General features: G+C 37.6%; 1 protein-coding gene and 1 long non-coding RNA gene across 2 annotated transcripts in view; one reads left to right on the top strand and one right to left on the bottom strand.

The window, feature by feature from the left end:
- Window positions 1–16,019, top strand: part of lmbr1l (limb development membrane protein 1-like) — a 36,921-nt gene extending 20,902 nt beyond the window's left edge. Inside the window, exons 5-17 of the mRNA XM_007246751.4 lie at window positions 1,324–1,427; window positions 1,534–1,657; window positions 2,999–3,067; window positions 3,274–3,338; window positions 3,607–3,679; window positions 5,135–5,218; window positions 5,351–5,427; window positions 5,519–5,596; window positions 6,815–6,888; window positions 9,488–9,578; window positions 9,665–9,731; window positions 10,264–10,425; window positions 13,925–16,019. Coding sequence (XP_007246813.1) covers window positions 1,324–1,427; window positions 1,534–1,657; window positions 2,999–3,067; window positions 3,274–3,338; window positions 3,607–3,679; window positions 5,135–5,218; window positions 5,351–5,427; window positions 5,519–5,596; window positions 6,815–6,888; window positions 9,488–9,578; window positions 9,665–9,731; window positions 10,264–10,425; window positions 13,925–14,010 — 1,154 coding nt within the window. The 3' untranslated portion in view covers window positions 14,011–16,019. The remainder of the gene's footprint in view (window positions 1–1,323; window positions 1,428–1,533; window positions 1,658–2,998; window positions 3,068–3,273; window positions 3,339–3,606; window positions 3,680–5,134; window positions 5,219–5,350; window positions 5,428–5,518; window positions 5,597–6,814; window positions 6,889–9,487; window positions 9,579–9,664; window positions 9,732–10,263; window positions 10,426–13,924) is intronic.
- Window positions 16,020–24,437: 8,418 nt separating this feature from the next.
- Window positions 24,438–25,410, bottom strand: LOC125780579 (uncharacterized). Its single transcript, XR_007423851.1, has 2 exons — window positions 25,244–25,410; window positions 24,438–24,784 (listed from the first exon to the last, which is right to left on the bottom strand). It is a non-coding gene; the product is annotated as an uncharacterized LOC125780579 (long non-coding RNA).
- Between the last annotated feature and the right edge of the window lie 1,436 nt (window positions 25,411–26,846).

The raw sequence follows: 26,846 nt of genomic DNA, 5'->3' as shown, positions 1-26,846 counted from the left end.
ACACACCAAACCTAACATCGTTCTCTGACTGTATTAATGCATACATCTGGAAATGGGAATATACTGCATTTCTACATTTGCTGTGTACAGTTTTCTCTATTTATGTCAATCGATTAAAAAAAAATTTAATCAGATTAATCGTGTGCACTGAATTTATTTGTTAGCTGGAGACAGATAGGAATTGTGCCTGATTTTATTACTGTATTGCTTTTGCTTCAGGAACAACATATTGTAAATTGATATTGAATTTGTGTCTTACTTGTGCAATAGAGCTGTTGAGAAATATAATTTGAATACTTTAACATTTAGTAATTCAGGTCCATTATAGTGTTTATGGAACTATTTAAAATAATTAGTTTTGTAAAGGAAGCTGTGTTAAAGTTGTTAGCGTACCTTATTGTATGATCTATTGTTTGCATTCTTTAACTGTTTTTTTTGTTTGTTTGTTTGTCTGTTTTGTTTTTTTGGCTAATTAACTCTGAAATCTTAATATATTATGTAGTCTTGTGGGACAAAGTAGACCCAATAGTAATCAAAGCCAAAGTTTAAAGCCTTAGGGTTTTTTATAATATGTACTCCTAACAGTACAGTAAGTCACAAACCTATATTAAAAATAAAAATTGAATTAAAATAAATGTAAATCTGTGAGAATCTTGAAAAATACCATGATATACATATTTGGTCAGACTGCTGCACTACACTGTAGTAAAAGGCTGGGCTTGTTTCTGATGATTGACTGATGATTATTAGCGCTGGACTCGGAGGCCCTGGCCAAGGTGTCAGTAATATAGCTGTAGTTGAGTGTTATGTGAGGAATTCAGACAGCATGTGTTAAGTGATATGCGATACCCAACGTTGGCTAAGAGGAGACACATGCTGGATGTTAGAAAAACAAGACGAATCCAGCTCTGTTTTCAAGGTTAATAAAGGTGCTATCATTTAGACAAAAAATGTTTTATGTAATACACTTTACATAATGTACTTAGGCAACGGAAACTACAATGACAGACAGAATGACAGACAGACAGACAGCTTTAACACCTGTTCTGTAGATCTCCAGACCAGAGCAGGGAGCGTGTTGAACTTTTACCACCCTCTCGTGGTGACTGCAGAAACTACACTGATATTCCTGAAAACAGCTGATGTTTATTCGATTATAAATGTTAGTACATGATAAAACACTATAGCCTAATCCTTAGTTAAAAAAAATATATATATTTATTTATATGTGAATATGAATATAAAGATATGCATTATTATTGATTGTAATGTATTATTAAGATTTAATTAATTTTATGTAATTTATTTACTTTCTTCATTTAGGTCTATGGAACTTAGTCTTCCTCTTCTCCAACCTGTCCCTGGTCTTCCTCATGCCTTTCGCCTACTTCTTTACTGAGGCAGAAGGCTTCACAGGGTCCAAAAGGGTAAATATTTGTTCTGATATTTTCAATAAAAGACTGGAGTTGTCTGTCTGTATATTACTGTATAAATGACTGTATATACTAATCTGTTGGAGTGCTTTTGCTGCAGGGAGTCATGTCTCGGGTTTATGAGACTGCAGTGATGCTGCTTCTCCTCAGTCTGCTGGTGCTTGGCATTGTGTGGGTGGCCTCAGCTCTCCTCCACGACAACACGGCCAGAGAGAGTCTCTACGGTGTGTGTGAAACTAAACCTGGCTGACACAGTTCACCCTTCATTTTATTATTATTTTATTTTTTTAAAGAACTTCTTGGTACATTCATTAATAATTTAATATTTTTTAAATATTGTTGCATATTCACACAAAAAAACACAAGGCTATACAAGAAGAACATTGAATGGATGAGTCATTAAAATTCTTTGGTTTGTTTTCTTGCTGTATTTTTCTCCCTATCCTCTTCTGCATTTATATCCCTGAACCCTAATTTAATACTGTGTCTACATGTAAAAACAAAATGATAACGTTCTAATAGACCAAGAAAAGTTTTTTTAGGAAGTAAATCACACAGAGGTGCTACTATGATCATTTTTATATATTGTAGTAAATAGTATTTAATATATTGATATTTACAATATATTATATATTATACAAAACATTATGTAGTGCCCAACCTTAAAGGGTAGTCATCTGACTTGATTTCGTTTCCTAGTACTTTGTAAAGAACTGAAAGAAAGTCACCAAAGAGCCACTTTAGCAGAAGTCTAAGGGCAGGTGGCCTCAAGATAGCAGCCTTAAGACGGCGGTAAGCGGCCTTAAGACATTGGCCTTAAGACATTGGCCTTAAGTCAACAGACAGTGGCTTTAGGACAGTGGTCAGTGGCTTTAAGTCAAAATACAACGGCCTTAGCACAGCGGCCTTAAGACAGTGGCCTTAAGACAGTGGCCTTAAGACAGTGGCCTTAAGACAGTGGCCTTAATTCAACGGTCAGTGGGCTTAAGACAGTGGCCTTAAGACAGTGGTCAGTGGCATTAAGTCAAAATACAGCTGCCTTTAGACAGCGGCCAGTGGCCTTAAGTCAAAGAACAATGGCATTAAGTCAAAGAACAATGGCCTAAGGTCAGCTGCCTTAAGTCAAAGGACAGCGGCATTAAGTCAGCGGTCAGCGGCCTTACTTCAACAGCCTTAAATCAACAGTCAGCGGCCTTAAGTCAAAGTGCTGCGAAGCAAACTCTAAAGAACCATATTTCTGTGTGGTATTATTACAAAAATATTAATAGAAACATCAAGAAACATTACATTTTGGTTTAATTTGAATAAATTATGAAAGACCTTGAATCTCATTATATAACAATTCCATGATGATCAATAGGAATGCCCCAAAAATATATTTTCATTGACTTCCATTGAAAGTTAAGTAGGTTTTTCTATCTCATGTAAAGCTGCTAATTTGGTGATACTGGGCTTAACGTCACAGTTTTGTCAGAGTTGTTGTGTCAGATGCTAAATAAAGCATGTATCCAGTGTGTGTATAGAGGGCGTGAGCTCACTCTCCTGTCTATTTTGCTGTGTTTCAGACCTGTGGGAGTACTACCTGCCCTACCTCTACTCCTGTATCTCTCTGTTTGGAGTGCTGCTGCTGTTGCGTAAGTGCATGTCTGTCTGATTATACCTGAAAACCTTTTAATGGTTTTTTTTTTTTTGACATGTGGAGCAGGTTATAAGTTGTGGTTAATGTGGTTAATTGTAGGCTAGGCGTAGTTCAGTAATTCAGTAGTTCATGTAATTGTGCTAAATGTGTGTGTGTATTGTTTGTTTAAGCATTAATTATTTTCTTTTTCTGTCTTAACAGTGTGCACCCCATTTGGAATGTCACGTATGTTCAGCGTCACTGGGAGCTTATTGGTTAAACCGCGGGTAAGCATGTGACGTTTAAGTGGGTTTTGATATGTATTGAGAAATGTTCTGACCTGCTTACCTACGTAATAATGAATCCAGCCTTTTCTGAGACTGTTATTTAAGTGCTGACAGTAGTAGGATTTATGGAAAATATAACTAAGAGTCACCTTTTGACCTCGTTATGACTGATTTGGGTGTAGTTATCTTGCTTACTGTGCTGAAACTGAAAATAGGAAGCTTGGTGTTCACTGACTCAGTATATGACTGTGTTGTGGTGCGTGTTCAGCTGTTGGAGAATGTGGAGGAGACGATGAACTGTGCTGTGTTTGAGGAGGCCTCGCTCTCCAGGAAGCTCAACAGTGAGTGTTCATAACACAACCTTTATAACAATAAACCTGTTAGAATGTATATTTGTTTATATTACCTTTCAAATATTCAAATAATACATTTCCAAACAAGCTGAAGGAAATTGTGCATTTTCTTATGATGATAAAAAGCCAATATCTTATTTTTCTTTTTTCTTAATCCAGAATGTTTAAATTAGTGTTCTTATTTTTTTTTAATCATCACTATTTCCCAGCCTCTTCATTTCTTATACTTTATAATTGTGATGTAGAACTGCAGAGAATGTCTAGACACAAGCAGATGATGATGTGAGTTGTAGGTGGTAGCTGAGCAAATAAAAATATACATTTAAAAGTATATATAATATGTGTAAAATAGTTTTTTTTATATAATAATAGGTAAATTTAAGTATCTTTAATTCACAAAATCACAAATATATAACATTATATGTCAGTACATTTAGCTATTTCATAACCTATCTAGAAAATAGTATATTTAATGCTTTATACAGGCTAAATATGCTTAATTCATGCAGTAATGGTTTTAAACCAAAGATATTACCATATAACTATTACAGTGTATTTCAAACAAAAATGTCCATATTTTACAGTTTAATTCTGACCTGCTTTTCAATGGGTCAGCAGGTAATTTAAAAATGTATATATTGTTGCTGTCAAAGGAAAAAAGCTAGTTAAGTTAGTAAAAAGGTTATTTCAGGTCATTTTAGAGCATATCTATTCATTATGAAATTTTGACTTAATATAGAGATTTTTTTTATAATAATAATAATAATAATAATAATAATTTAAAGAGTCTATATTTTTACATTACTCTGACTTGACATATAATTTAATTAAATCATCATATGCTGCCTGGTTTCAATAAATACAGCCCTGTAAAAAAAAGGTATATTTTTGAGTAAAATGAACATTGTTATTTTATTCTATAAACTACAGACCACATTTCTCCCAAATTCCAAATAAGATAAATTGTCATTTAGAGAATTTATGTGCAGAAAATGAGAAATGGCTAAAATAAAAAAAAGATGCAGAGCTTTTAGACCTCAAATAATGCAAAGAAAACAAGTTCATATTCATAAAGTTTTAAGTGTTCAGAAATCAATATTTGGTGGAATAACCCTGGTTTTTAATCACAGTTTAAATCAGGCTTCTTGGCATGTTTTGCTCCACCAGTCTTTCACACTGCTTTTGGATAACTTTATGCCACTCCTAATGCACAAATTCAAGCAGTTAAACTTGGATTGACGGCTTGTGATCATCCATCTTCCTCTAGATTATATTCCAGAGGTTTTCAATTTGGTAAAATCAAAGAAATTCACCATCTTTTAAGTGGTCTCTTATTTTTTTCCAGAGCTGTAAATGTTGTTTGTAATAAATGATTTAACAGTTTATGATATTTTAAAATCTGATTCACTTCAATAACGTGACTGTTCTTTGACTGTTTCTCAGGTAACACCTCCTGCTGGCTGAACCTGAACATGGAGGCGATGAAGAGGCAGTTTGTGAGCATACAGGCTAAGCGCATGGCTCTGGGTGAGAACACTGTCCTCACAAGTACAACTGTCCTTTCACATCAGATACCAGCTGTCCCTCACACTCAGTCTCTCTCTCTCTCTCTCCCTCTCTCTCTCTCTCTCTCTCTCTCTCTCTCTCTCTCTCTCACAGAGACGAGGAGGAAGGCGTCGGCCTGGCAGCGTAACCTGGGCTACCCGCTGGTCATGCTGCTGCTGTTGGCATTAACTGTAAGGATGAGTCTTTATTGTTTGTGAACAGATGATGCCAGTGTTGTGTCCCTGTTCGGTTGTAGTGACTGCTCTTGCTGTTGCTGCTCAGGTGGTGTGTGTGCTGATGGTGTGTTTCCATGTGCTGGAGCTGCTCTTTGATGAGTCGGCCATGCCCAGAGGAATGGAGGTGAGATTTAGAGAAAACAGTGCAGTGCAGACTTTTTACTTTACATTTAAGTTTAAATTTAAAAACTTCTCTAATTTAAAAAGGGCAAAGTAAGCAAAGTCATTCAGAGTGGCCTAATGAGAAACTGTTTACGGTAAAAAAAAAGGGTACTGGTGATTGAGGTTGCAATGTGTGCAATTTATTTACAGCTCTGGAAAAAAAATAAGAGACCACTTAAAAAAAAAACTCTGGAATATAATCAAGAGGAAGATGGATGATCACAAGCCACCACACCAAAACAAGCTGAACTGCTTGATTTGTTGCACCAGGAGTGACATAAAGTTATTCAAAAGCAGTGTGTAAAAAAATGCATGAAAACTGTGATTAAAAACCAGGGTTATTCCACCAAATATTGATTTCTGAACTTTTAATTTTTTTATGAATATGAACTTGTTTTCTTTGCATTATTTGAGGTCTGAAAGCTCTGCATCTTTTTTTGTTATTTCAGCCATTTCTCATTTTCTGCAAATAAATGCTCAAAATGACAATATTTTTACTTGAAATTTGGGAGAAATGTTGTCTGTAGATTATAGAATAAAATAATAATGTTTTTACTCAAATATATACCTATAAATAGCAAAATCTGAAAAACTGATTCAGAAACTGAAGTGGTCTCTTAATTCTTTTCCAGATACTTTATCTTAAACAACCAGTTAAAAAAGAAAAAAAAATTAGAAGTAGTTTTAGGTGTCTGTGTGTATACTTTTAAGTAATATTATTTTAAGTAATAAGTTTTTGTGAAATGTTTTTTTTATATAGTATAGTTTACATTTATTTTTAGCATGAAAATACATTAATGACTACTACTGACAAATATTAGTATTATTAATACATACAATTAAATAGTTAATTAATATTAATACAGAAAAAAAATATTCAATGTTGCACCAAGATAAGTATAGGGAAGTATAGACATTCATTTATTAAGCTGATGCCAAATGCTTATTGGGATATTAAACACTTATGACGTCTGATTTGTGCTAAAACATGCCAGTTTAAACTGGTATATGATCCAAATAATTACTACAGCTATAAACAAATGCCATCTCTGCCGCTGCTTAATGCTCAACAGTACAGAAATACTGTACACACTATGATACTAAAACATTCTAGAACACAGGGCCTTCTACCTGTATTAATTATTACTTTCTTTCTTTATTTATTTTCTTTTATTCACAGGACCCTCATCTGGGACTGGCTTCGTTCTCTGTGTTTGGCTCTTTGGGTGCTGCAGTGCAGGTGGTCCTCATCCTGTATCCTTCTTATTTCTGTTTGTGGGTCTTATGTACAGTAGCAAATCAGCAAAGCAAAAGTCCTGTTCCAGCCTGCTTAGTGTGATGGATACAGCAAAAATCAAGAACATGAATAGATAGAGTGATAGATAAAAAAGCTTTTTTGGTCCCACTTTATAATAAGTGTCCCTAAGTACTATGTAGTTACATGGTAACAATGCATGTAACTATAGTGTAACTACTGATTAAGTACACATTGTTACGGATTAAGTAAAAGGTGCAGGTTATGTAATTACACATGTGTATTAAGGTTAATTTTGACTTGTGTAAGTACACGTGTACCAGGGTGTAATAGTGTGTGTGATAAGTTCAGTATGAACTTATCTAACAGCTATTGTTTAGCATGTAATTAGGGCTGATTGAGTACACACACGTTGTTACACATGTGTAAGTACACTTGCTCTATTACATGTGTAAGTACACTCACCCTGGTTCACATGTGTACTTACACAAGTCAAATTAACCTTAATACACGTACATTAGTACCTTAGTACATGTGTAATTACATAACCTGTACCTCTGTAGTTAATCTGTAACAATGTGTTACAGTAGTTCTGTAACAGAACTACTTCATCCCACTTATTATAAAGTGGGACCGCTTTTTTTTTTTTTACATATTTGACAGCTATACACTGCCATCATGTGGCCACATTTTAAAATGAGGACTTTTCCTTGAGCCAAATTGGGCCTGTAGAATACATTTAATAAGCATAAATTAAAGAGATACTTTTCTAACCCTTTTCAGTTTCATGCAAGTCAACAATTCTCAAACGTAGGTCTTCTGAGAAGCTTCTTGAGAACAGCAAACTAAAAACAGCTTTAACTAACACATCCAATCTCAATATCACATTGATTGATTGGTTTGCTGACTCCTGGCTCCAATTAGCTCTTAGAAAAGTCATTGGCCTAGGAGTTCACATTCTCTTTCCCCCCTCACTGTGAATGTTAACATGTTGTGTTCAATAAAACCATGCAAATATATAATTTTTGTGTGGTTTTAGTTTAAGCACACTGTGTTTGTCTATTGTTGTGACGTAGATGAAGATCTGAACAAATTTAATGACCAATTTGTGCATAAATCCAAGTAAATCCAAAGGTTTCACATACTTTTTCATGCAACTGTATTTATACTGTAAGTGCAAAAGCAAAAAAATGGCCATATGGCTATGCACTGCACAATCATTAAACCGAAATACACCAAGAACAATACCATTCTTTACAATGTGGCTCGAGGTCTCGGCCTCTTAGTTTGGTTTGGGCAGAGGATCTATACTCTAATCAGGTGTCAGATTCAGGAGTTAGGAGGCTGGATGTTCAGATTGCGACGTTATTCATGTGCAGACAGAAAATCATAGCTTAGTTGGTCAACAGTGTTCAGTTGCCTTATTTTCCTCTCTCTGTCCATCTGACTGTCTAGGAATATTTTTGAAGGACTTTATATACGTTGGAAAATGTTTTGAACGCTGCATGGGGTGGATAGTTTTGATCAAGTCAAGTAAAGAGGCTTTTATTGTCATTACATCTGAGTACAGGTACACAGTGTAGTGAAACTACGTTCTTCCGGAACCATGGTGCAACATGGGACAACAAGCAATAGACTAACATAAAGTGCAAGAGTGACGATAAAACTATAACACTAAATTACAATACATACAAGAGATGAGACAATTTAAAAGACAGGACAGGACAGTGCAGTACCGATACGGTATATTAATGTGCATAGTGAGGATAAGGTGCAGAGGTGTGTAACATACTGTAACATATAGAACATACATATAATCACAGCAGTTACTGAGGTAGAGAGTTTAGAGTTTTTGGGAGTAGCAGCAAATATTGCTGATAGGAATAAAGACATGTCAGTCTCTGTGTGCTGAGTGGGTGTCTGTGTGTGTGGGTGAAGTTCAGTCTTTGTGTGTGTAAAGGGTGGTGGAGGGGGGGTTCAGTTGGGTGTGAGGTGGTGGCGGGGGGGTCAGTTTAGTTTTGTGTGAGTGTGTAGGGTGTGAGATGGTGGGGTGGGGTTAAGCTCTGTCTCTGAGCTGTGTTGAGGAGTCTGACTGCCTGGTGGATGAAGCTGTTGCAGAGTCTAGTAGTGGAGGCTCGGATGCTCCTGTATCTTCTGCTGGACGGCATCAGAGCGAAGAGTCCGTGTGAGGGGTGGGTGGGGTTGTCGATCTCTGAGATGGAGGGGAGAGAGACTCTGATGATTCATCGGAAACAGCAAAACAGCAAAAATCTATTGTGTGTTAAATCCACATCACCAGCATGGCTATGAATTACAGATGCCAGATGTGAATATCACAGCAACCCATGCAGATATCAGACTCAAATCCTACATCATCACTAGTGGATAATAGTGTGGACAGTCATCTCAGCAAATATACCATAATTAGAGAAACAAATCAGATTTACCTGCAGTCTGAACATGGCCTAACATGCTGTCAGGAAGCTGGACCCAGAATGTGATCAGAACAAAGACATTTTAAAGTCTTGGTCGTGTACTATCTACATGGTAGAGTTTTTAAGTATTGAAAGTATTTGTGTCCTTAATGCAGAATGTTAGGTATCTGATGGTATCATCCGTGGTGGGCTTCTACAGCTCTCCGCTCTTCAGCAGCATGCTGCCTCGCACACAGGACACCACCCTCACACAGGTACAGAGACTTCACACACTCACACTTCCTCAAAAGCTCTCACATTTATTTTTAAAAGCACATTCTCACCCTGTTTCTTTCCACAGATCATAGGGAACTGTGTGTGTCTGCTGGTGCTAAGCTCAGCTCTGCCCGTCTTCTCCCGCACTCTGGGTGAGCTTCTGTAGAACAGTTTTGCCTTGTCTGTTCAACTCTTCTCAGTCAATGTGTTTTCTTTCTTTTTAAGATTTTTTACATAGTAAATTTAATATTAAAGACATTAGAATATACAGGAGTAGTTAAACAACCAGAATATGTTTTAAACTTTAGATTCTTAGAGAAGTAGTTCCTAAGAGAGTTTTCTCAGTGTCTTGAAGGAGTTCCTGGAGGTGCTGAACAGTAGTTGCTGCTTTTTCTTCATGCTGTGAAGTTTCATCTCATCCTAAATCAACTCAAAGCATCATCGCATTTTACATTTGTTTTACTGTTTATTATGTAACTCCATATGTGTCCCTTAGTTATTTTAATGTCTTTAATGTTAATCTATGTAGAAAATAAATTAAATTCAAGGAATAAAGCATGAAACATTTAATGAGGTGTTTCCAAACTGTTGACTTGTACTGTATACTAATAAAGTGTTATCCTCTTTTATGTTCCATTGTTATGATAAAATTGAATATTTATGATTTTTTTTTTTTTTTTTAAGGTATCACAAGGTTTGATCTGTTGGGGGACTTTGGACGGTATAACTGGCTGGGGAACTTCCACATCGTTTTCCTGTACAACATGCTCTTTGTTGGGCTCACCTCAGCCTGCCTCATCAACACAGTCACCTGGGCTGTGCAGCGGGAACTCATCCGTGCCTTTGGTTTGTACCATTTTCATTCACTTTTAAGCACATGCCTGTCATCATCTGGATGCAGATATTCTACATTATGTAGCATTTTTACCTCAGAATAGCAGCTTTAAAACCACTGACTTGTAAACTTGTAATAGTAAGATGTAGTAAGAAAAGTGTTTCTATCATGGCTACTGCACTATACAATTTTGGTTAAGCAAAAAGCAAGACTGTTCACAACAACTGTGTAATGCTGCATAACTTGAGTCATAGTTGTGTAAAATCCTGTAAGATTGCTCTACCACCTCAGTCCATATGATTCTTTTACTTTAAGAGACTGTTCTGTATTTCTCAGCTTGTCCAGAAAAGCATGTGTAAGGCTTGTGCTGGTTTGTGGTTAGTGTGGAGCAGTGGATAACACCACCATCTGCCAGTAAGCTACCACATCATGTGGGACACTGGGGTTTTATTTCTCAGTCTGGGTGAGAAATTTTCCTTTGGCAAGACTCCAAACACTATATTGGCCCTGACATCTGTAATAGGAAAAACCTTTTAAGTCACTTTGGAGCCCTTGAGCAAGAAAATACCAATTTTTTTCACAAAGCTGCTTTAATTTTACAATTGTGTAAACATTTTTTTTTTTCGAATTGGTATTGGCCTTAATCTACCAGCATTATTGTTACTGTCAGACACTCCCAGAAGGAAAAAGAACAATGGAATCATTTTTCCAGTGAAAATAAATGTAAAAACTAGTTTTGGTGCATTTTTCATTGGTCCATTCATTAGGGCATAATTTTAACACAATGTAAAGAATGGCTGTTAGACTCGCATTGTGTTAAAAAAAAAAAAAAAACATTTACCACAGCATGACTTAGATAAAATTTGGATTTGAGAAATCCCAGAACATGAAAAGATAATCATTGAGTCAAAGCTTAGAATTTAAAATATATTAAAGTTTACTGGAAAAATAGTCCCAGCATTACAGATGTATAACATGGTGTGATTGGGGATAACCAGACAAGATGACACCATTTTTTCATTTTTTTATTTTGCAGGACTGCAATTTTCTAGACTTTATTTAGAAAAACACATACAAAAAAAGCTCTTAGGGGTCATGATCTGTGAACAGCCACACTATATAGAAATGGCTTTATGTCAGTAGTCATCCTTAGTTAACCGTTCATTTTGTAGCAGTTTAACAGAAGTGTGAAAGCCCTGTGAAAGAAGGCCTGCTATCAGTAGCCGCAGGGGGACTGGGCATTGTGCTGGTCTGACAGCTCTGTGAAAAGGGGCGTGTTGTGCTGGAGCTTGCCAGTGTTTTCGGACAGGCCTGGGGTTAGGTGTTCCCAGAGCAGGCCATGTTTCCCTATGGGCTGGTCTCTTTCCTCAGATAGAAAGAGCACAATTCTCTCAGGAAAGCGAAAGGGGACCGAAGGGGAGTAGGGTCCCCCCTGGGGCCTGAAGACTGAGCCGTCAGGCCCCTACTGCAGCACACACACCCCCGGCCCTCCACCCTGTACAAACACTGTGCACACACGCACCAGCCCCGCTCGCAGGGCCGATAGTATCTCCTTCAGTTTACTTCCCTGACGTAATTCTGGCTTTTGCTTGATTGATTTGTTTGTGTGTGTGTTTCCCCACCGAAATACTGCCTGCCAAAATCACTGGAGCTGTCAATTCAATTCAGTTACAGTAGTATGAAAAAGTTTAGGCACCCCTGATTGTTTTCTAATGATTTTCCTTTATAAATCACTGATTGTTCAGATCAGCAGTTTCAGTTAACTATATCATACAGCAGATGAAAACAGTAAAATGTGAGCGGTAAAATTAAGTTTATAGGATTTATAGAAAGTGTGCAATAATTCTTTAAACAAAATTAAGCAGGTGCTTTAATATTTGGAGAGTCTGGCTTCTGGTTGAAGGTATTTTGGATCATTCTTCTTTACAATCATCTCCAGTTCAGTCATGTGTGATGGTTTTGAGCATGAACAGCCTGCTTTAAATCACACCACAGATTTTTAATAATATTCAGGTCTGGAGACTGAGATGATCATTCCAGAACGTTGTACTTGCTCCTCTGCATGAATGCTTAAATAGATTTTAAGCAGTGTTCAGGGTCGTTGTCTTGTAAAAGTATCCAGCCCCGGCGCAACTTATATTGACTGAAATCCATGTGACTCTTAACTTTAACAAGATTCCCAGTACACTGGCCTAATTGTATATTTGTAATGAATTAATCTGCCCTTTGACGATTTAATCATTTAATGTGACAGTGCATCAAATTAGATATGTCTATTAATATGTTTGTGACAATAAACCACAAAATCAAGATTCAATAATTTCGATTAAGCCATTTTAATTGGACCTTATCAACATTGTACATGACTCACATCTGAAGTTATAAGACTAAAATGCATGTTTTCATGGCTTCAGATAATGGACACACAAATCCATCAGTTAGACTCTGCAAATAGCTCTGAGCTGTATCAATCGATATTAATAAAAACATTAGCCAACATTAAAGTTATTAGACCCCAGAGTGTTTTAAAAAAATATGTTGTTGGATTCTCCTGGAGCCATGAATTAAACTTAATCTGATCTTCCTCTTTGTGGATTTGTGAATTTTACAAAAGGTGCGTTTGTTGACAAGCTGAGAGATACAGGAGCAGCTTGTGGGGGCTCCACCAAAGTTCCGTAGTGCAGTAGCAGCATTGCAGCCTGGTACTGGGTTCAAAACTACTTCTAAGTATAAAAGTAAAAGTAATATTAAATAGGGGGGAAAATGGCATTAGAAACAAAAGTCTATAGTGCACTACCCCCCATCATCCCAAAACATATTTTTCTAAAAACCATAATGACTATAATCTTCTATTAAAATGTAAATGTAAATGTTGATAATATAATTTGGGATGCACTAGGCTGCTCCTTGTTTCAGCTGCATATTTGCTCATTGTAAATGAGTGTATTTTAGTAGAATGTAAATATATTAAAGTTAAAGCTTAGATGGACTGAAGTTTGTCTGCAGTTCTCTTGAGTCTCTGCATGGATCATCTTCATACTAGGCTACATACATCTGCTATGTTCATGCTGGAGTGTGTGTGTGGGGGGCGTGACGTGTGCAGGTGTGATGGATCACAGTATAAACCAATAGGGAGTCGGAACGTTTAAATAAATGTTTAAATGTAAATGTTTATACTTTTCTACATCCAATTATCAATCAGATTCACTCTGGATGGAGTGATTTTTTTTATGAATGTAAGGATTAGAAAGTTCAGATAATTGTGGGAAAATGTAAGGAGTAGAAGTAAAAGTCGTCTGAAAATTAATTACACAAGTAAAGTATAGATAACCAACATTTCTACTTCCTTCTAATGCCTTATTTAACACTAGAAACACTAGTAACAGCCTTGATAAAAGGATAAGGATAACAGCCTTGATAAAAGGATAAAAGTTCTATACTATATCCTTTCTATGTCTAAAGTACCATGTTAACATCTCCTATACTCTTTCTGTCTGTCTTCCTCCACAGGTCTCCATCGGCTGCCTTTCACTGTGACCCGATCTGCAATCCCCTTCAGGCTTCTGATGGCAAGCGGACTATCAAAAATCCAGTGATCCAGTGATGCTGGTTGACCTTTCTCAGTTGTTTTTGGCTGTTAAAGCCGTCTTTCCCTCAGGCGGAACCTCTTAGAGTCTCAGAGTGTCTCCTTTTGGAGCAGAGGCCTGGTTTTGGTCGGTTCACCTGCTAATATGGGCGAGCTGGATCGCCAGAACGTTGAGGATTGAGGATCCAAGCTGCTTGGCTTGCTGTCTGGAGGAGGAGGTCCATGGGAGTGCTTCCGAAAGGGCCATTACAGATTGTTTTTTTGTTTTTTTTTTAATATACAGTTTTATTGTGAAGACTGCATGTGGTTGTGTTGAGTTCCACACAGATATGTGTGTGTGTGAGAGACGTTCTTCTACTAAAAAAAGGGATTGAGGCTTCAGTCTTCAGGTTCAGTCTCTCACTGAACAGGAACACCTTAGTGAAAAATGAAGCACAGAGCACAGTGGCTGAAGGAGTGGGGCTCTCCACACACACGTCCATCCACTAAAGCTATTTCAGAGGATGACTGTGTGTTTCCTTTCCCTGTCAGCAGACTGAGGGGGTTCAATTCTGCACCGACCGGTAAGCCTGAGGCGCTTTCCCCTCCTGCACCACTATTTTTAGCCTTCGTCCACCAAAAAAGTCCCACTGCTGTCTTTACAGTGGGTCCTAAACTTCACTTCTGGAGGAAAGCAGTCACAGGATTTCCAGTCTGATGAGGGAGGAGAGCTACAGGGTACAGCAGGACAGGATGCACTGTCTACATACACTAAGAGACAATCAGGATTCTCTGATCACACAAGCGGCTTGTTTGCCTCTTACGGCTTTTTGGAGTTTTGTGTTCAGCGAAAATAAAACTCGATGCCTTTATGACACAAATACATTTTTTTTTTGTAAAAAGAAACTGTCCTGGACCAAGGTAACTGTGAATGTAGTCTTTTGTGTTTTTAATATATAGAGATATATAAATTTCCTGTTTGCTTTTTTTTTTATTATTAATATTTTCTTCTTTTTTTTTTTCATATGCAATTCAACCAAGTGCAATATTATACTGTATAGTGGAGTGTTGGGTATAAATGAACAGTATAACACACACACACACACACACACATATATGATGCCTATCTTAAATACATCCAATTCATTTTGAGTGCTTTTTTTAAATAGAATTTTAAATCATTTTAAGTGGAGTCTAGTTGGATTTACAGAAAGTGCACAACAATTGCAATATCACCAATAATACCAATAATAGTATTCTGTGCATCTTTATAACATACGCACAATACACACACACACACACACACAGAGTGATCATAGTGACGGTCAGTTTGTTTTATATAAGGGCAGTTGCGCCACTTTCTCTGCTTTTGATTTTATCAAATGACGACTATTTAATACTTTCTTTTCTTTCTTTTTTATTAATATTTATATCCATTCACTTGTTTTACTTCATTTGCTGTATCAGCATGTTTTAAACTGATGATGTCCTTTGTGCAGTGGCCAGAAGGGGACAGCGTATCCCAGTCTCACGGTGAGGCCCGTGCCTCATGCCTGATCTTCCGTTATAATATTCATATTCATTTGTTCTTTTTTTTTAATATATGCATTCTTTTTTTTTTTATAATGCATTCTCTCTCTCACCTCTCTTAAAAAACCCATTGGCTTATGAGGAACTTTAAGAGGATTATGAGGATCACATGTGTCCACACTAGGCAGTTGGACCACATGTTTTAGGTGTGATTGTAGTAGTTGGAGTTGTTGAAAGAGAGAAAGAGAGTGTGAGCAGGTCTTTTGTAATGTGAGTTAAGAGATGCTCTGAGATCTGAAATCTCTATCTGATGATGTGAAAAGTGTTTAATTTTCATTTTTTTTGTTCTTTTTAAAGACAAACAAGGAGGAATGTGAAAATATGGTAACAGACTGGTAAATCTCAACAGTGAAATGTTTTTTTTTTTTTTTAAACACTGTTTACACTTCCTGTTTAATGTACTTTGAGCAGAAAAGAACAAATAAATGTATTTCCACCTGTTTTTCTAAATGCTGTCTTTTTTTTTCCTCTGTGTAAGCTTATTACAGTTAGGCATGTCCAGATCAGGCTGCTTTTCCCCCTTGATTCTGATCTGAGCCTCTTAATGCTGAACACTGATACTAACACTGATTTAATATAAAAATCTCTTTATTTTTAGTAACAGTTTATATAGAGACTTAAAACAAAAATATTAGTGATGTTAACACATGTAATTAATATTTAGTAATGTAAACACAGTCAAGTTCAAAAGGTAGTTGGTTAAAACATATAAAGGCAGGGGATCCGAGTGGTCCAGCAGGCTAAGCGCTGCCACTATAATCTGGAGATTGCTGGTTTAAATCCTGTTCATGTAGCTTGCCATCAGCTGCTGGAGCCCTGAGAGAGCACAACTGGCATTTCTCTTTCCCCACATAACTCCAAAGGGTGATGTCTGCAGCACAAGGCATCTGCAAGCTGATGTATCAGAACAGCTTTCCTCCGAGTGCACTGTGATGCTACTTGGCAATGCTGCATCAGCAACAGTTCAAAAAGAGGTGGTGTCTGGTGACTTCACATGTATCGGAGAAGGCATGATCTAGTCTTTACCCTCCTGGTGATGGGGCATGACTAGTGATAGGGGGAGTCCTAATGAGTGGGTTGGGTAATTGGCCTTGTAAAATGGGAGTGAAAATGTGGAAAAAAAAAATAGAATAAAATTATGATTGTGTGAATAAAAGTGTCTCTTTCACGTGTCTTCCCATTTATAATAATAAAAAAAATATATAAAAGAATCTCTGAATGAATCTAGTTGCAATCTTGCAAATAGTGACCCTGCAAGATCCCCATTCTTTGCAAAATCTTAGTCTGTGAGTAAAAAATCTGTGACTTGGCTTTTAGATGTGAGAGGGGGTCAGATTTTAGTCTGCTAAAAGTCTTTTTTTTAGAGTCTTTTCGAATTCATATACTCCATGGTTAGCATAAGATAACCCTAAATTAACCCTGATCCCAAGTTACTGGATCAACTCCGGACTTTCTGGAGACATAGTTACAGTAACTGGACCTGATTTTTAAAGCCATTAATAAAAGCAGACTTCTCCTCAGCCCATCTTCCCAGAAATATCATAAAGTGTTCTAATTGTGTCTTTGTCTTGTTTGCCGTTTGTGGTGGGCTTGTGTGTTTCCGTACAGCTGCCCCTCCACCCATCACAGAGCTGCTTTAATCAGGGCCTTTATTTTGCCCCTGGTCTGTCAGCAGGCCTGCAGGAGGGATGCCGCCGCCACCGCTCACCCAGCCTCCCTGTCCTCCACACGGATGCCGCAGCCAGATAACACCCCTACATCATCATCAGCAGCAGCAGCTCCAGCCACTCTCTCCTTCACCCCCACCTCCCCAGCCTCCATCTGCTTTCCTTGTCTAGTGTTCATTTCCTCTTCTTTCTCTCCAGTGTCTCTGAACACAGGGAGACGTTCTGGAAGGCTTGATTGGTGTTTCTTGTTTTCCTTTGTTGGATCTGTTAATTGAGGTTAGTTTTGATTGTGTGGTTGTTTTCCTGCTACATTTCCTCTGTACAGATTAAGGTTGCAGTGTAACGCCCCAGAAAAACAAGTCATCAACAACATCATCTTGTCATTGTGTCTCGGCCGTAGACGTACTTGTTCCTTTTAGCATTATGCTGGTTACCTAAAATATAACATTTTAATGGTGTCTTTAAGTCCATCTTGGAAGTTTGTACCTACAGCTTTGATGAGCTAAATCATTTAAAAGTTACTTCATTTCAGTAATTCGGTTTAAATTTTGAAATTCACATATTATATAGATGTACTTAACACACAGAGTGATCTATTTGAAGTGTTTATTTCTTTTATTGTTGATGATTATGGCTTATAACCAATTAAAATCCAAAAATCAGTGTCTCAGAAAATGTTTATATTATATAAGACCAATTGGTACTTTTGGCAATGTGGGCAGTGTACCAAGTCCTGCTGGAAAATGAAATCTGCATTTCTATAAAAGTTGTCAGCAGCAGAGGAAAGCATGAAGTGCTGTAAGATTTTCTGGGAAAACAAAACTGCACTGACTTTAGACTTGATAATAAAACACAGTGGATCAACACCAGCAGATGACATGTCTCTCCAAACCATCTCTGATCATCAGTAAATTTTACATTTCATTTGTAAATCAAGGGAGCAGATTCTGGAGGAAGAGTGGAGAGACACACAGTCCAAGCTGCTTGAGGTCTAGTGTGAAGTTTCCACCAATAAGTGATGGTTTGGAGAGACATGTCATCTGCTGGTGTTGATCCACTGTGTTTTATTATCAAGTCCAAAGTCAGTGCAGTTCTGTTTTCCCGCAAAATCTTACAGCACTTCATGCTTCCTTCTGCTCACAACTTTTATAGAGATGCAGATTTCATTTTCCAGCAGGACTCTGGCACACTGCCCACACTGCCAAAAGTACCAATTGGGCTTATATAATATTAATAGTTTCTGAGATACTGACATTTTGGGTTTTCATTGGCTGTAAGCCATTAACATCAACAAAAATAAATAAAATAGATCACTCTGTGTGTAACAATACATCTATATAGTATATAAGTTTCATATTTTGAACTAAAAAAAGTAACTTTTTAATGATATTCTAGGCTGAGATTTCTCAGGAACTCTGAGAGAAGCTGGTGTCTGGCTGTGCATCATGATTGCAGCAGGTCAAAACACCAAAAGTGTGGGATACTAGTTATTAAAAATACTTGTCATGAGGCTCTGAATATTGTGAAACTGCAGCTGTTGTTATTGTGGTATTTTGAGTTGAATTTGTGTTGAATTTGGAGAAAGCACTTGTTAAGATTTAAATGGGTTAAACTATTTAAATTGTTCTTGAATAGTTGATTTGTTGCAAACTGCATTTCACCAAACTGCTATATATTATTTGTTTGTATATTGATAATTATGCAGTAATTTGGCTAAATCTGTAAAATTGGCCTTTAATGCTTTTCCCTTCATCACAAGTTTGTCTCACACAGGCGACAGAAATGGATGTCCCAAAGTCATTGTATTTCTCTTCCTGTACGTGGTGTAGAGGGTGGACACAACCATCTCTCCCCTTTTTGAGCAGCCGAGACCGTTTGACCAGTCCAAATTATTTTAGCATATCAGACACAATGCGGGAGACAGCCAGCTTTCATGGGATGCGATAGGCTATCTTTATTGTCAAAACAGAAGATTGAAGGAGGGGAAAAGGCTCAGATTAGCTTTCCTGACACTTGGCTGTTTGAAGTGTGAGCCAAAGTCCATTAGGAGCTATTATTCCTGCGGGCAAATAGAAAACTGGTGGCAGGAAAAGGCGAGACTTCTCGCTAATCAGCTGATAATGGGACATACTGCCCGCCTGCCACTGCGTACCCACGCCCTGCTTACACACTCACGGCACACTCACCTCACACTCAGCTTCACACACTCCACCAGTGCCCAGTCTCTCTTACAGAGCTGTAGTCAAGAGTCAAGACCAAAACTTTAAGTAGTCGAATCTGAGTCAAGACTAATAATTTACATATTCAAGTCTGAGTCAAGATCAAGAGATTAAGTAGTAGAGTCTGAATTAAGACCAAGAGATTAAGTAGTAGAGTCTGAATTAAGACCAAGAGATTAAGTAGTAGAGTCTGAATTAAGACCAAGAGATTAAGTAGTAGAGTCTGAATTAAGACCAAGAGTTCAAGTAGTCGAGTCTGAGTCAAGGCCAAGAGTTTAAGTAGCCGAGTCTGAATCAAGAACAAAACTTTAAGTAGTCAAGTCTGAATCAATGCCAAGAGTTTAAGCATTAGAGTCTGAAACAAGGCCAGAAGCTTAGGTAGTCAAGTCTGAATCAAGAGCTACAATTTAAGTATTCAAGTCCCAGACAAGACCAAGAATTTAGGTAGTTGAGTCCGAGTCAAGACCAAGACTTTAAGAAGTCGAGTCTGAGACAAGTCCAAGAATTTAAGTAGGTGAGTCTGAATTAAGACCAAGATATTATGTAGTCAAGTGTGAATCAAGGCCAAGAGATTAAGCATTAGAGTCTGAAACAAGGCCAGAAGCTTAGGTAGTCAAGTCTGAATCAAGACCAAGAATTTAGGTAGTTGAGTCCGAGTCAAAACCAAGACTTTAAGAAGTCGAGTCTGAGATAAGACCAAGAATTTAAGTAGGTGAGTCAAAGTCAAGACCAAGACTTTAAGTAGTAGAGTCTGAATTAAGACCAAGAGTATAAGTAGTCGAGTCTGAGTCAAGACCAAAGCTTTAAGTAGTCAAGTCTGAAACAAGGCCAGAAGCTTAGGTAGTAAAGTCCAAGTCACGATCAGGAATTCAAATCAGTATTCAGGACCAATAATTTAAATATTTGAGTCTGAGACAAGACCAATAATTTAATTAGTCAAGTCTGAGACAAGGCCAAGATCAAACATTAGACTTTGTTTAGCTAGACAAAGATACACAAAAGTTTCCATTCTATAGAACCTGTAAACTACTGATCATGGTAAAATTTAGTTTGGAAAGTCTCATCCAGGGCTATTGAAGAAGTCATAATCTTGGGATCACATTGCATCACCGCTAGAAAAAAAACAGTGTATTGTTTGGAAAGAAAACAATCACTGTTAGATATGTGGTGAATGTGATAGCAGGTATGAGGTATATTTTCTTCTCGTGACCTCTGACCTGCTTGCTTTGCGGCCAGGAAGTTCCACCCTGGTTAGCTATTGTCCGGTGCCGTGTAGCATCCCGGCTGTCACACTCTGGTAAATCTAAATCTCGTGTTGAAAAGCGGCTCTATATAGTAGACGCATGACGTGAGGGCTAAAACCGGCGGTGATTGCAGAACAACATTTCTCATAGCAGGTCTAAGTACACCTATGACAGATTGTCCTGTCGGGTGATCCCTCACTGCGCTGCTTCAGGCTGGGTGAGTGGCAGCTCGTTATTTAAGGTCAAGGGTAGCATCAGTGGTTGGGTGCCAATGAGGTCTGATCTCAGAGCCAGAACTGGTGTGCTGTTAGCAGTGGGCAAATTGTTAAAAAGGGGATGGGAGGATGTAACTGGGCTTTTATAGATTAATCTGTGGTATCATAAATAGAAACCTTTAAGGTGTCACATAATTAATTTGCAGAGTATTTCAGCAGTAATTCTTCTTTGATGTAGACCGTGTGTTACAAGTATATTTACCACCCTGTTATCTAGCCTCATCATTAAATCTGATGATTTTCATTGAATGCTTTGGCTTTTGTTGCTTTTTGTTCCAGCATGGTGCTTACATGAGCTGCACAAACCAAGGAGACCAACCATTGGTTCATATATGAACGGATCTGTTTACAGGTGCAGTCCCACCCTTCAACAAAAAGAGCCAATTAGCTTGCTGGCAGTGTGAGCAAACAACCCCCCCCCCTTTAGTTTATCAATGTGGTGCAATAGCCAGAGATGGCTAAAAAATCATGTTTTCTTTGTTCATTGATCCAAACGTTTAAACTATTAAGATTTAGCAGAAATGTGTTTTTAAACAGTAATTTGATCTTCATTTATGTGTTTTTCGTTCTTTTCTTTATTAAACAGTCTGCTACAAAGATAAGCACAGAATACTTGACTCAAGGGCTTACTGTATATAGTCCTCATAGCAAAGCACAACATAGAATGTCCTAGCATAGCATAGCAGTGTAACAAGGGAATGTGGTTATCTAAAAAGAATTGGAGCCAATGTATCCAGCATTAGCTTTTAGCCCTTTACCCTTTACAGCGTCCACTTTGGTAGGCACCTAAAGTTTTTTCACTCCTACATTGTTTGGTCAGGACTTTCCGATATTTCAGTTTGGGTCCGAACCAAAGTAGCATGTGTGAAACGGGCTGTGAACCTTCATCTGGACCAAAGGACGAGAGTTTGCTTCGAACAAAAGAGGTGTTCTCAGTCTGGATTTATTGAACCATGGTCTGGTTAATCTTTAATTTTTATACAGGATTGTTGAGGGAGTCTTTAAACAAACCAGAGAATAAAAGAACTGGTGTTGTGCTGAACTCTGATTCCCTTTGGTGTGCAGATGCATCACACAGCAGTATAAACACAAAAACACTCTTATTTACTGTAACAGTAGATTAACATTTATTATAAACAGAAATAAAAGGAATTTGATGAGAATCTTTTACATTCATTCTGCTGGGAGGCGAAAGGGAAGTCGGATTCTGACAGAGAGCTAGAATTTATTACAACAAAGAAATTCGACGAACTCTAAGATAACTAACATTTTACAAATCAATTAATATGAAGTATAGAGAGACTCCGCCCACAAAGCTGATGACGACAGAATGTAGTAAAGTTTGTTAGTCTGCTCACTAAACTAAACCAAATACTGTAGAAAAAAAATAACAAAGACACAAACCTTGGTTCAAACTCTGGTTCAGTAAAGGGAACTAGGACACCCCTCTCCCACCCTTTCCTGCACTGATAACGGGGTGAGAGACCCCGGGACGGCCTGCAGGGTGTCAGCTCCTTGACCGCCCTTGCTAACAGGCCTATTTTTCAGGAAGCAGAGTGTCTATTCAGCTTTTTTTTTCAGTCTAACATACATCCTCTAAACCTAGCTTGTTTCAGAGCATTTATTTGTATTAGTTACCTAAACACAGGCCTATGTTATGACTGTGATTTACTCGTCCAGGGTTATCTGCTGGACATCTCATGACAGACCGCTGGAACCAGGAGCTTTAAAAGTGACTCAGCATCTAATTTTACTGACGCTGACTACAGAGGCATGAGCTTAACACCACTGTACTATTCTGAGCCCAGGTGCAGCGCTGGGCCCACTGCGACGGGGGGCCAGAGTAATCGGACAGGAAAAATCTCGTTTTCTGTGCTGTGGCTGCTCAGGAAACTCAGCCATTCACAGCCACTATATACTCCCATCCTGACAGAGCGGAGCAAGGCCAGTTTAGAGCCAAGAAGGCGGGGGCCGGGAGACACAGAAATACAAACTAATAACAAATTACGGTATCTCCATTTCAGACCACGCAGATGTTTGTTTTTATTGTAACCCCCCTCCCTTTGATATTCAATAGCAGCTATTTCTCTCTTTCCTCTCTCCACGTAATGCCTTTCTCTTTTGAATTTGAGAAAGGAACAGTACAGAATGGTCTGAATGGTTCTAAAACAAGGTTTACTGACTATTAGAACATTACCCTATTTAAATAATGTTCTAATCAATATTATGGCAAGAACTACTAAACAGAGTTCACAGCCTTTTAACCCAAAAAAAATCCATGATTTTTTTTTCAATAGTTTTCCATGCCTCAAGGGAAATTTTCATGACCATACGATTTTTAAAACATCAGTGCAGACATGGACAGACGATACAACCAAAAATGACCTAAAACTATAATCGAAATTGGTTATAGTAGGCCTAAAATGAATCTGACACAAAAACTTTTCCGATCCTGAGAGCTTCATTGTGTAGGGCTAAATTACTGAATTAACTCTGAGATGATGTATTTGTTAGCTCAAAATAGATTTTCTCAGTCAATAAAGAGAAACACAAAGTTTTGTAGAGCAATTTTCCATGACTTTTCCAAAACCTTTTGGGTATTTTTAATTATTTTTAAACTTATACAGGCCTGGAAATTGCAATATTCAGATTCCACGACTTTTCCAGGTTTTTCCTGACCGTAAGAGCCCTGACTAAACTAATATACTACATGATGTTTGTAAATTTGTTGTCCAAAAAGCTAGAAAAGAGATTAAAAGGAGATGTATATCTGTTGTTGGAGTTCAATTTTGTCAGTCAATTAAAAAAAAATCGAGAACTTTGAAAGTACCCTCAAGTGCAGTCGCAAAGACCATAAAAAACGTAATGATGAAACTGGCTCTCATCAGGACCACCCCAGGATAGGAAGAGCAAGCGTTACCAGCCTCAGAAACCGCAAGTTAACAAACAGCAACCCAGATAAAATCACCTAAATGCTTCACAGAGTATTTTGGTTTGTTTAACAATTTTAAGTTACAACATTATTTCTTATGTGTTTTTTCATAATCTGGATGACTTCAGCATTCATTTACAATGTGGGAAAAAATAAAAACACACATTACAAAGGAATGGCTGTGGAAGAAGAGGTTAATGGATATTGGACTTGCCCGCCTGCAATCCTGTCTTGAATGTGTGGGGAATTTTTAACCCAAAATGTGAGAAAGAGGACCCTATACACCTTAAATCTTAAAAAAAAAATTGCAAGAAAAATTAAACAAAATAACACAAAAATTTATATTTGTTTAATTTGTTTAATAGTTGCCTTTACTAAGAACCATAGAAAAACCTGCTTTAAAAAATATATAAACTAAGCACTACTATGCTATTTTCTGTTTATATAGTCTTCTCATTGTGTTTTAATATATGTATGTTTTTAAAGTCTCAGGTTACATTGCTTCAGAATAGTGCAGACAGACACTGGATGTACAGTAGAAGATATTTACTGAGTTTCCTAATTACATTCGAGGCCTGTTGTGACCTTTGCTCTGCCTGTCATTTTGTGCCTAAATGAATTATCTCAAGGATGGTCAAGTGGTCAAGGATGCACTCTGTAGGTCAGCGGAAATCACAGCGATATTTCGCTGCTCTGTATTTTTCTTCCCTCTCTTCTTCATTCTGTGACACCAGCTGTGATTTTTTACTGTCCTCTAAATCTCAGCCATTGTTCTGAGGTGGATAAAAATATACAAGATGTTTTCAGAGTGAGTGGGTGTTCCCCCACATGGAGGTCTTAAGTGCACAGGGGCCATGGGTCCACGGGTCCGTCAGCGTCTTTTGGGTCAGAATGAAACAAAAGGGGAGAAATCAGTACGTTAGAGATAGACTGAGAGTAAGTGCGTTTACATGCATTTATAATCACATTACTGAAGAACATCAGATCAGAGTGTGTCAGTAATCCGATAAATGCATGTGGGTAATCAGGTAATGTAAAAACTCAGAGTTTACATGAATTAAGTTACAATCAGATAAATAAATAATTATAATCAAGAAACTCTCAGAATTAAATGCAACCAAAGCTTCATGCTGTGACGCCACAAACAGAAGTGAGACGCCTGCAGTAAAAATTAGGGGTAGCTTTAATAATAAGAGCTAAACCTACAAACTTGACCTAAGTAGTAACAACAGTACACTCATGAAAAAAGATTGACCAAAACAATAGAGCCAAAAGGGATAAACAACAAATGAGAAATAAGGGTCAAAACCAGATCAAACACAGCCAAGAGAACTCACCAAAAGGGCAAGACAAAATCAGAGACAAAAGCCAAAAAAGACGTCATACACGAAAATATATAAACAAAGAAATAACGCTCGGTATGCAGCTGAAAAAACTGGACAAACAGACTAGAATTTATACACCGGAAAACACCAGTAATTACTCAGAACACAGGTGAGGCTGATCTAACAATCAGGTGCTGATTGGCTGGCTGAGACACATGACTGAGAGGTGCATTCTGGGAGCTGGAGTTTGTAAAGGTGTGACACATGCTGTATCTTTTTAACACATGCAGTCGCATGATGAAAATACAGTGCTACTTAAAACACCTTCTCATTCAAAGTTTTCCTTTTTTCCCTACATTGTAAATTAATATTAAAGTTATCCAGACTATGAAGAAATATATAATGAATCATGTAGTAACTTAAAAGTGTTAAAAACACCTAAATACTCTGTGAAGCATTTAGGTGCTCTTATCTGGGATGCTGTTTGTTAACTTGCAGTTTCTGAGGCTGGTAACTCTGATAAACTTATCCTATGCAACAGAGAGAACTCTTGCTCTTTCTATTCTGGGGTGTTCCTAAAGAGAGACAGTTTCACCATAACGTTTTTGATGGTCTTTGAGACTGCACTTGAGGATACTTTTAAAGTTTTTGAAATGTTTTGAATTGACTGATCTTCACTTCTTAAAGTATTTATTTATTTGAGTAGTTCTTGCCATAATATGGATTAGACCATTACTCAAATAGAGCTATTCACTGTATACCAACTTTACCTCTTCACAACTTTACAACTGAAGCTCTCAAACACATTAAGAGGCAAGAATTTTAAGTTATTAACAGCTGTTATAACTGAAAGCCATTCCAAGTGACTCTACCTCATAAGTACCTCTTACTGTGTTTGAGAGTCAAGACATGTCATAAACTATGTAAAGACAACAATTTAAGAAGGTCAATCAATCCAAAACATTTCAAGAACTTGAAAGAACTGAATGTATCCTTAAGTGCAATTGGAAAGACCATCAAAAACATTATGATGAAACTGGCTCTCATCAGGAGAGGAAGAGCAAGAGTTCATCAGTGTTACCAGTCTCAGAAAACGCAAGTTAACAGCACCTCAGATAAGAACACCTAAATGATTCACAGAGTATTTTGGTTTATTTAACATTTTCAAAGGAGAACTCGGGTGTAAAATGGACTTTTGGTGTAGTAAACCATGATAAAAAGTACTTATCTTTGAGGAATAACACACCTCTCTTCTCCCACGCATTCCGAGATCCAGATCCGAGATTAGACTGGGTGACACGGGGCATAATTTGTCAAGATAAATCGCTTTTTTTCACCGTTATGACATTACGCATAGCGTAGCAGCCGGCGCCAGGAGGCATGTCTATGTTATTATCAGTACAGTAATGGCGGCGCTCGGAGCTGAAGCTAGCGTTATGGGATGTAAACAGTGTTTTTTATTAAGCTTCTTGTGCAGTTTTTAAGTTATTAATGCCTCGTTTTAAATGTTGAGCCTGGATAACGGTGGAAAAAGCGATTTATCGGGGCAAATTATGCCCCGTGTCACCCAGTCTGAAGAGTGTTTGGCCAAACTGTCCCCATTTCTGGATCTCGG

The sequence above is a fragment of the Astyanax mexicanus genome, chromosome 13 (genome assembly GCF_023375975.1).
Source record: "Astyanax mexicanus isolate ESR-SI-001 chromosome 13, AstMex3_surface, whole genome shotgun sequence".
NCBI lineage: Eukaryota > Metazoa > Chordata > Actinopteri > Characiformes > Acestrorhamphidae > Astyanax > Astyanax mexicanus.
The sequence above is the reverse complement of the archived record's forward strand: the minus strand, read 5'-3'. Positions and strand labels throughout refer to the sequence as shown.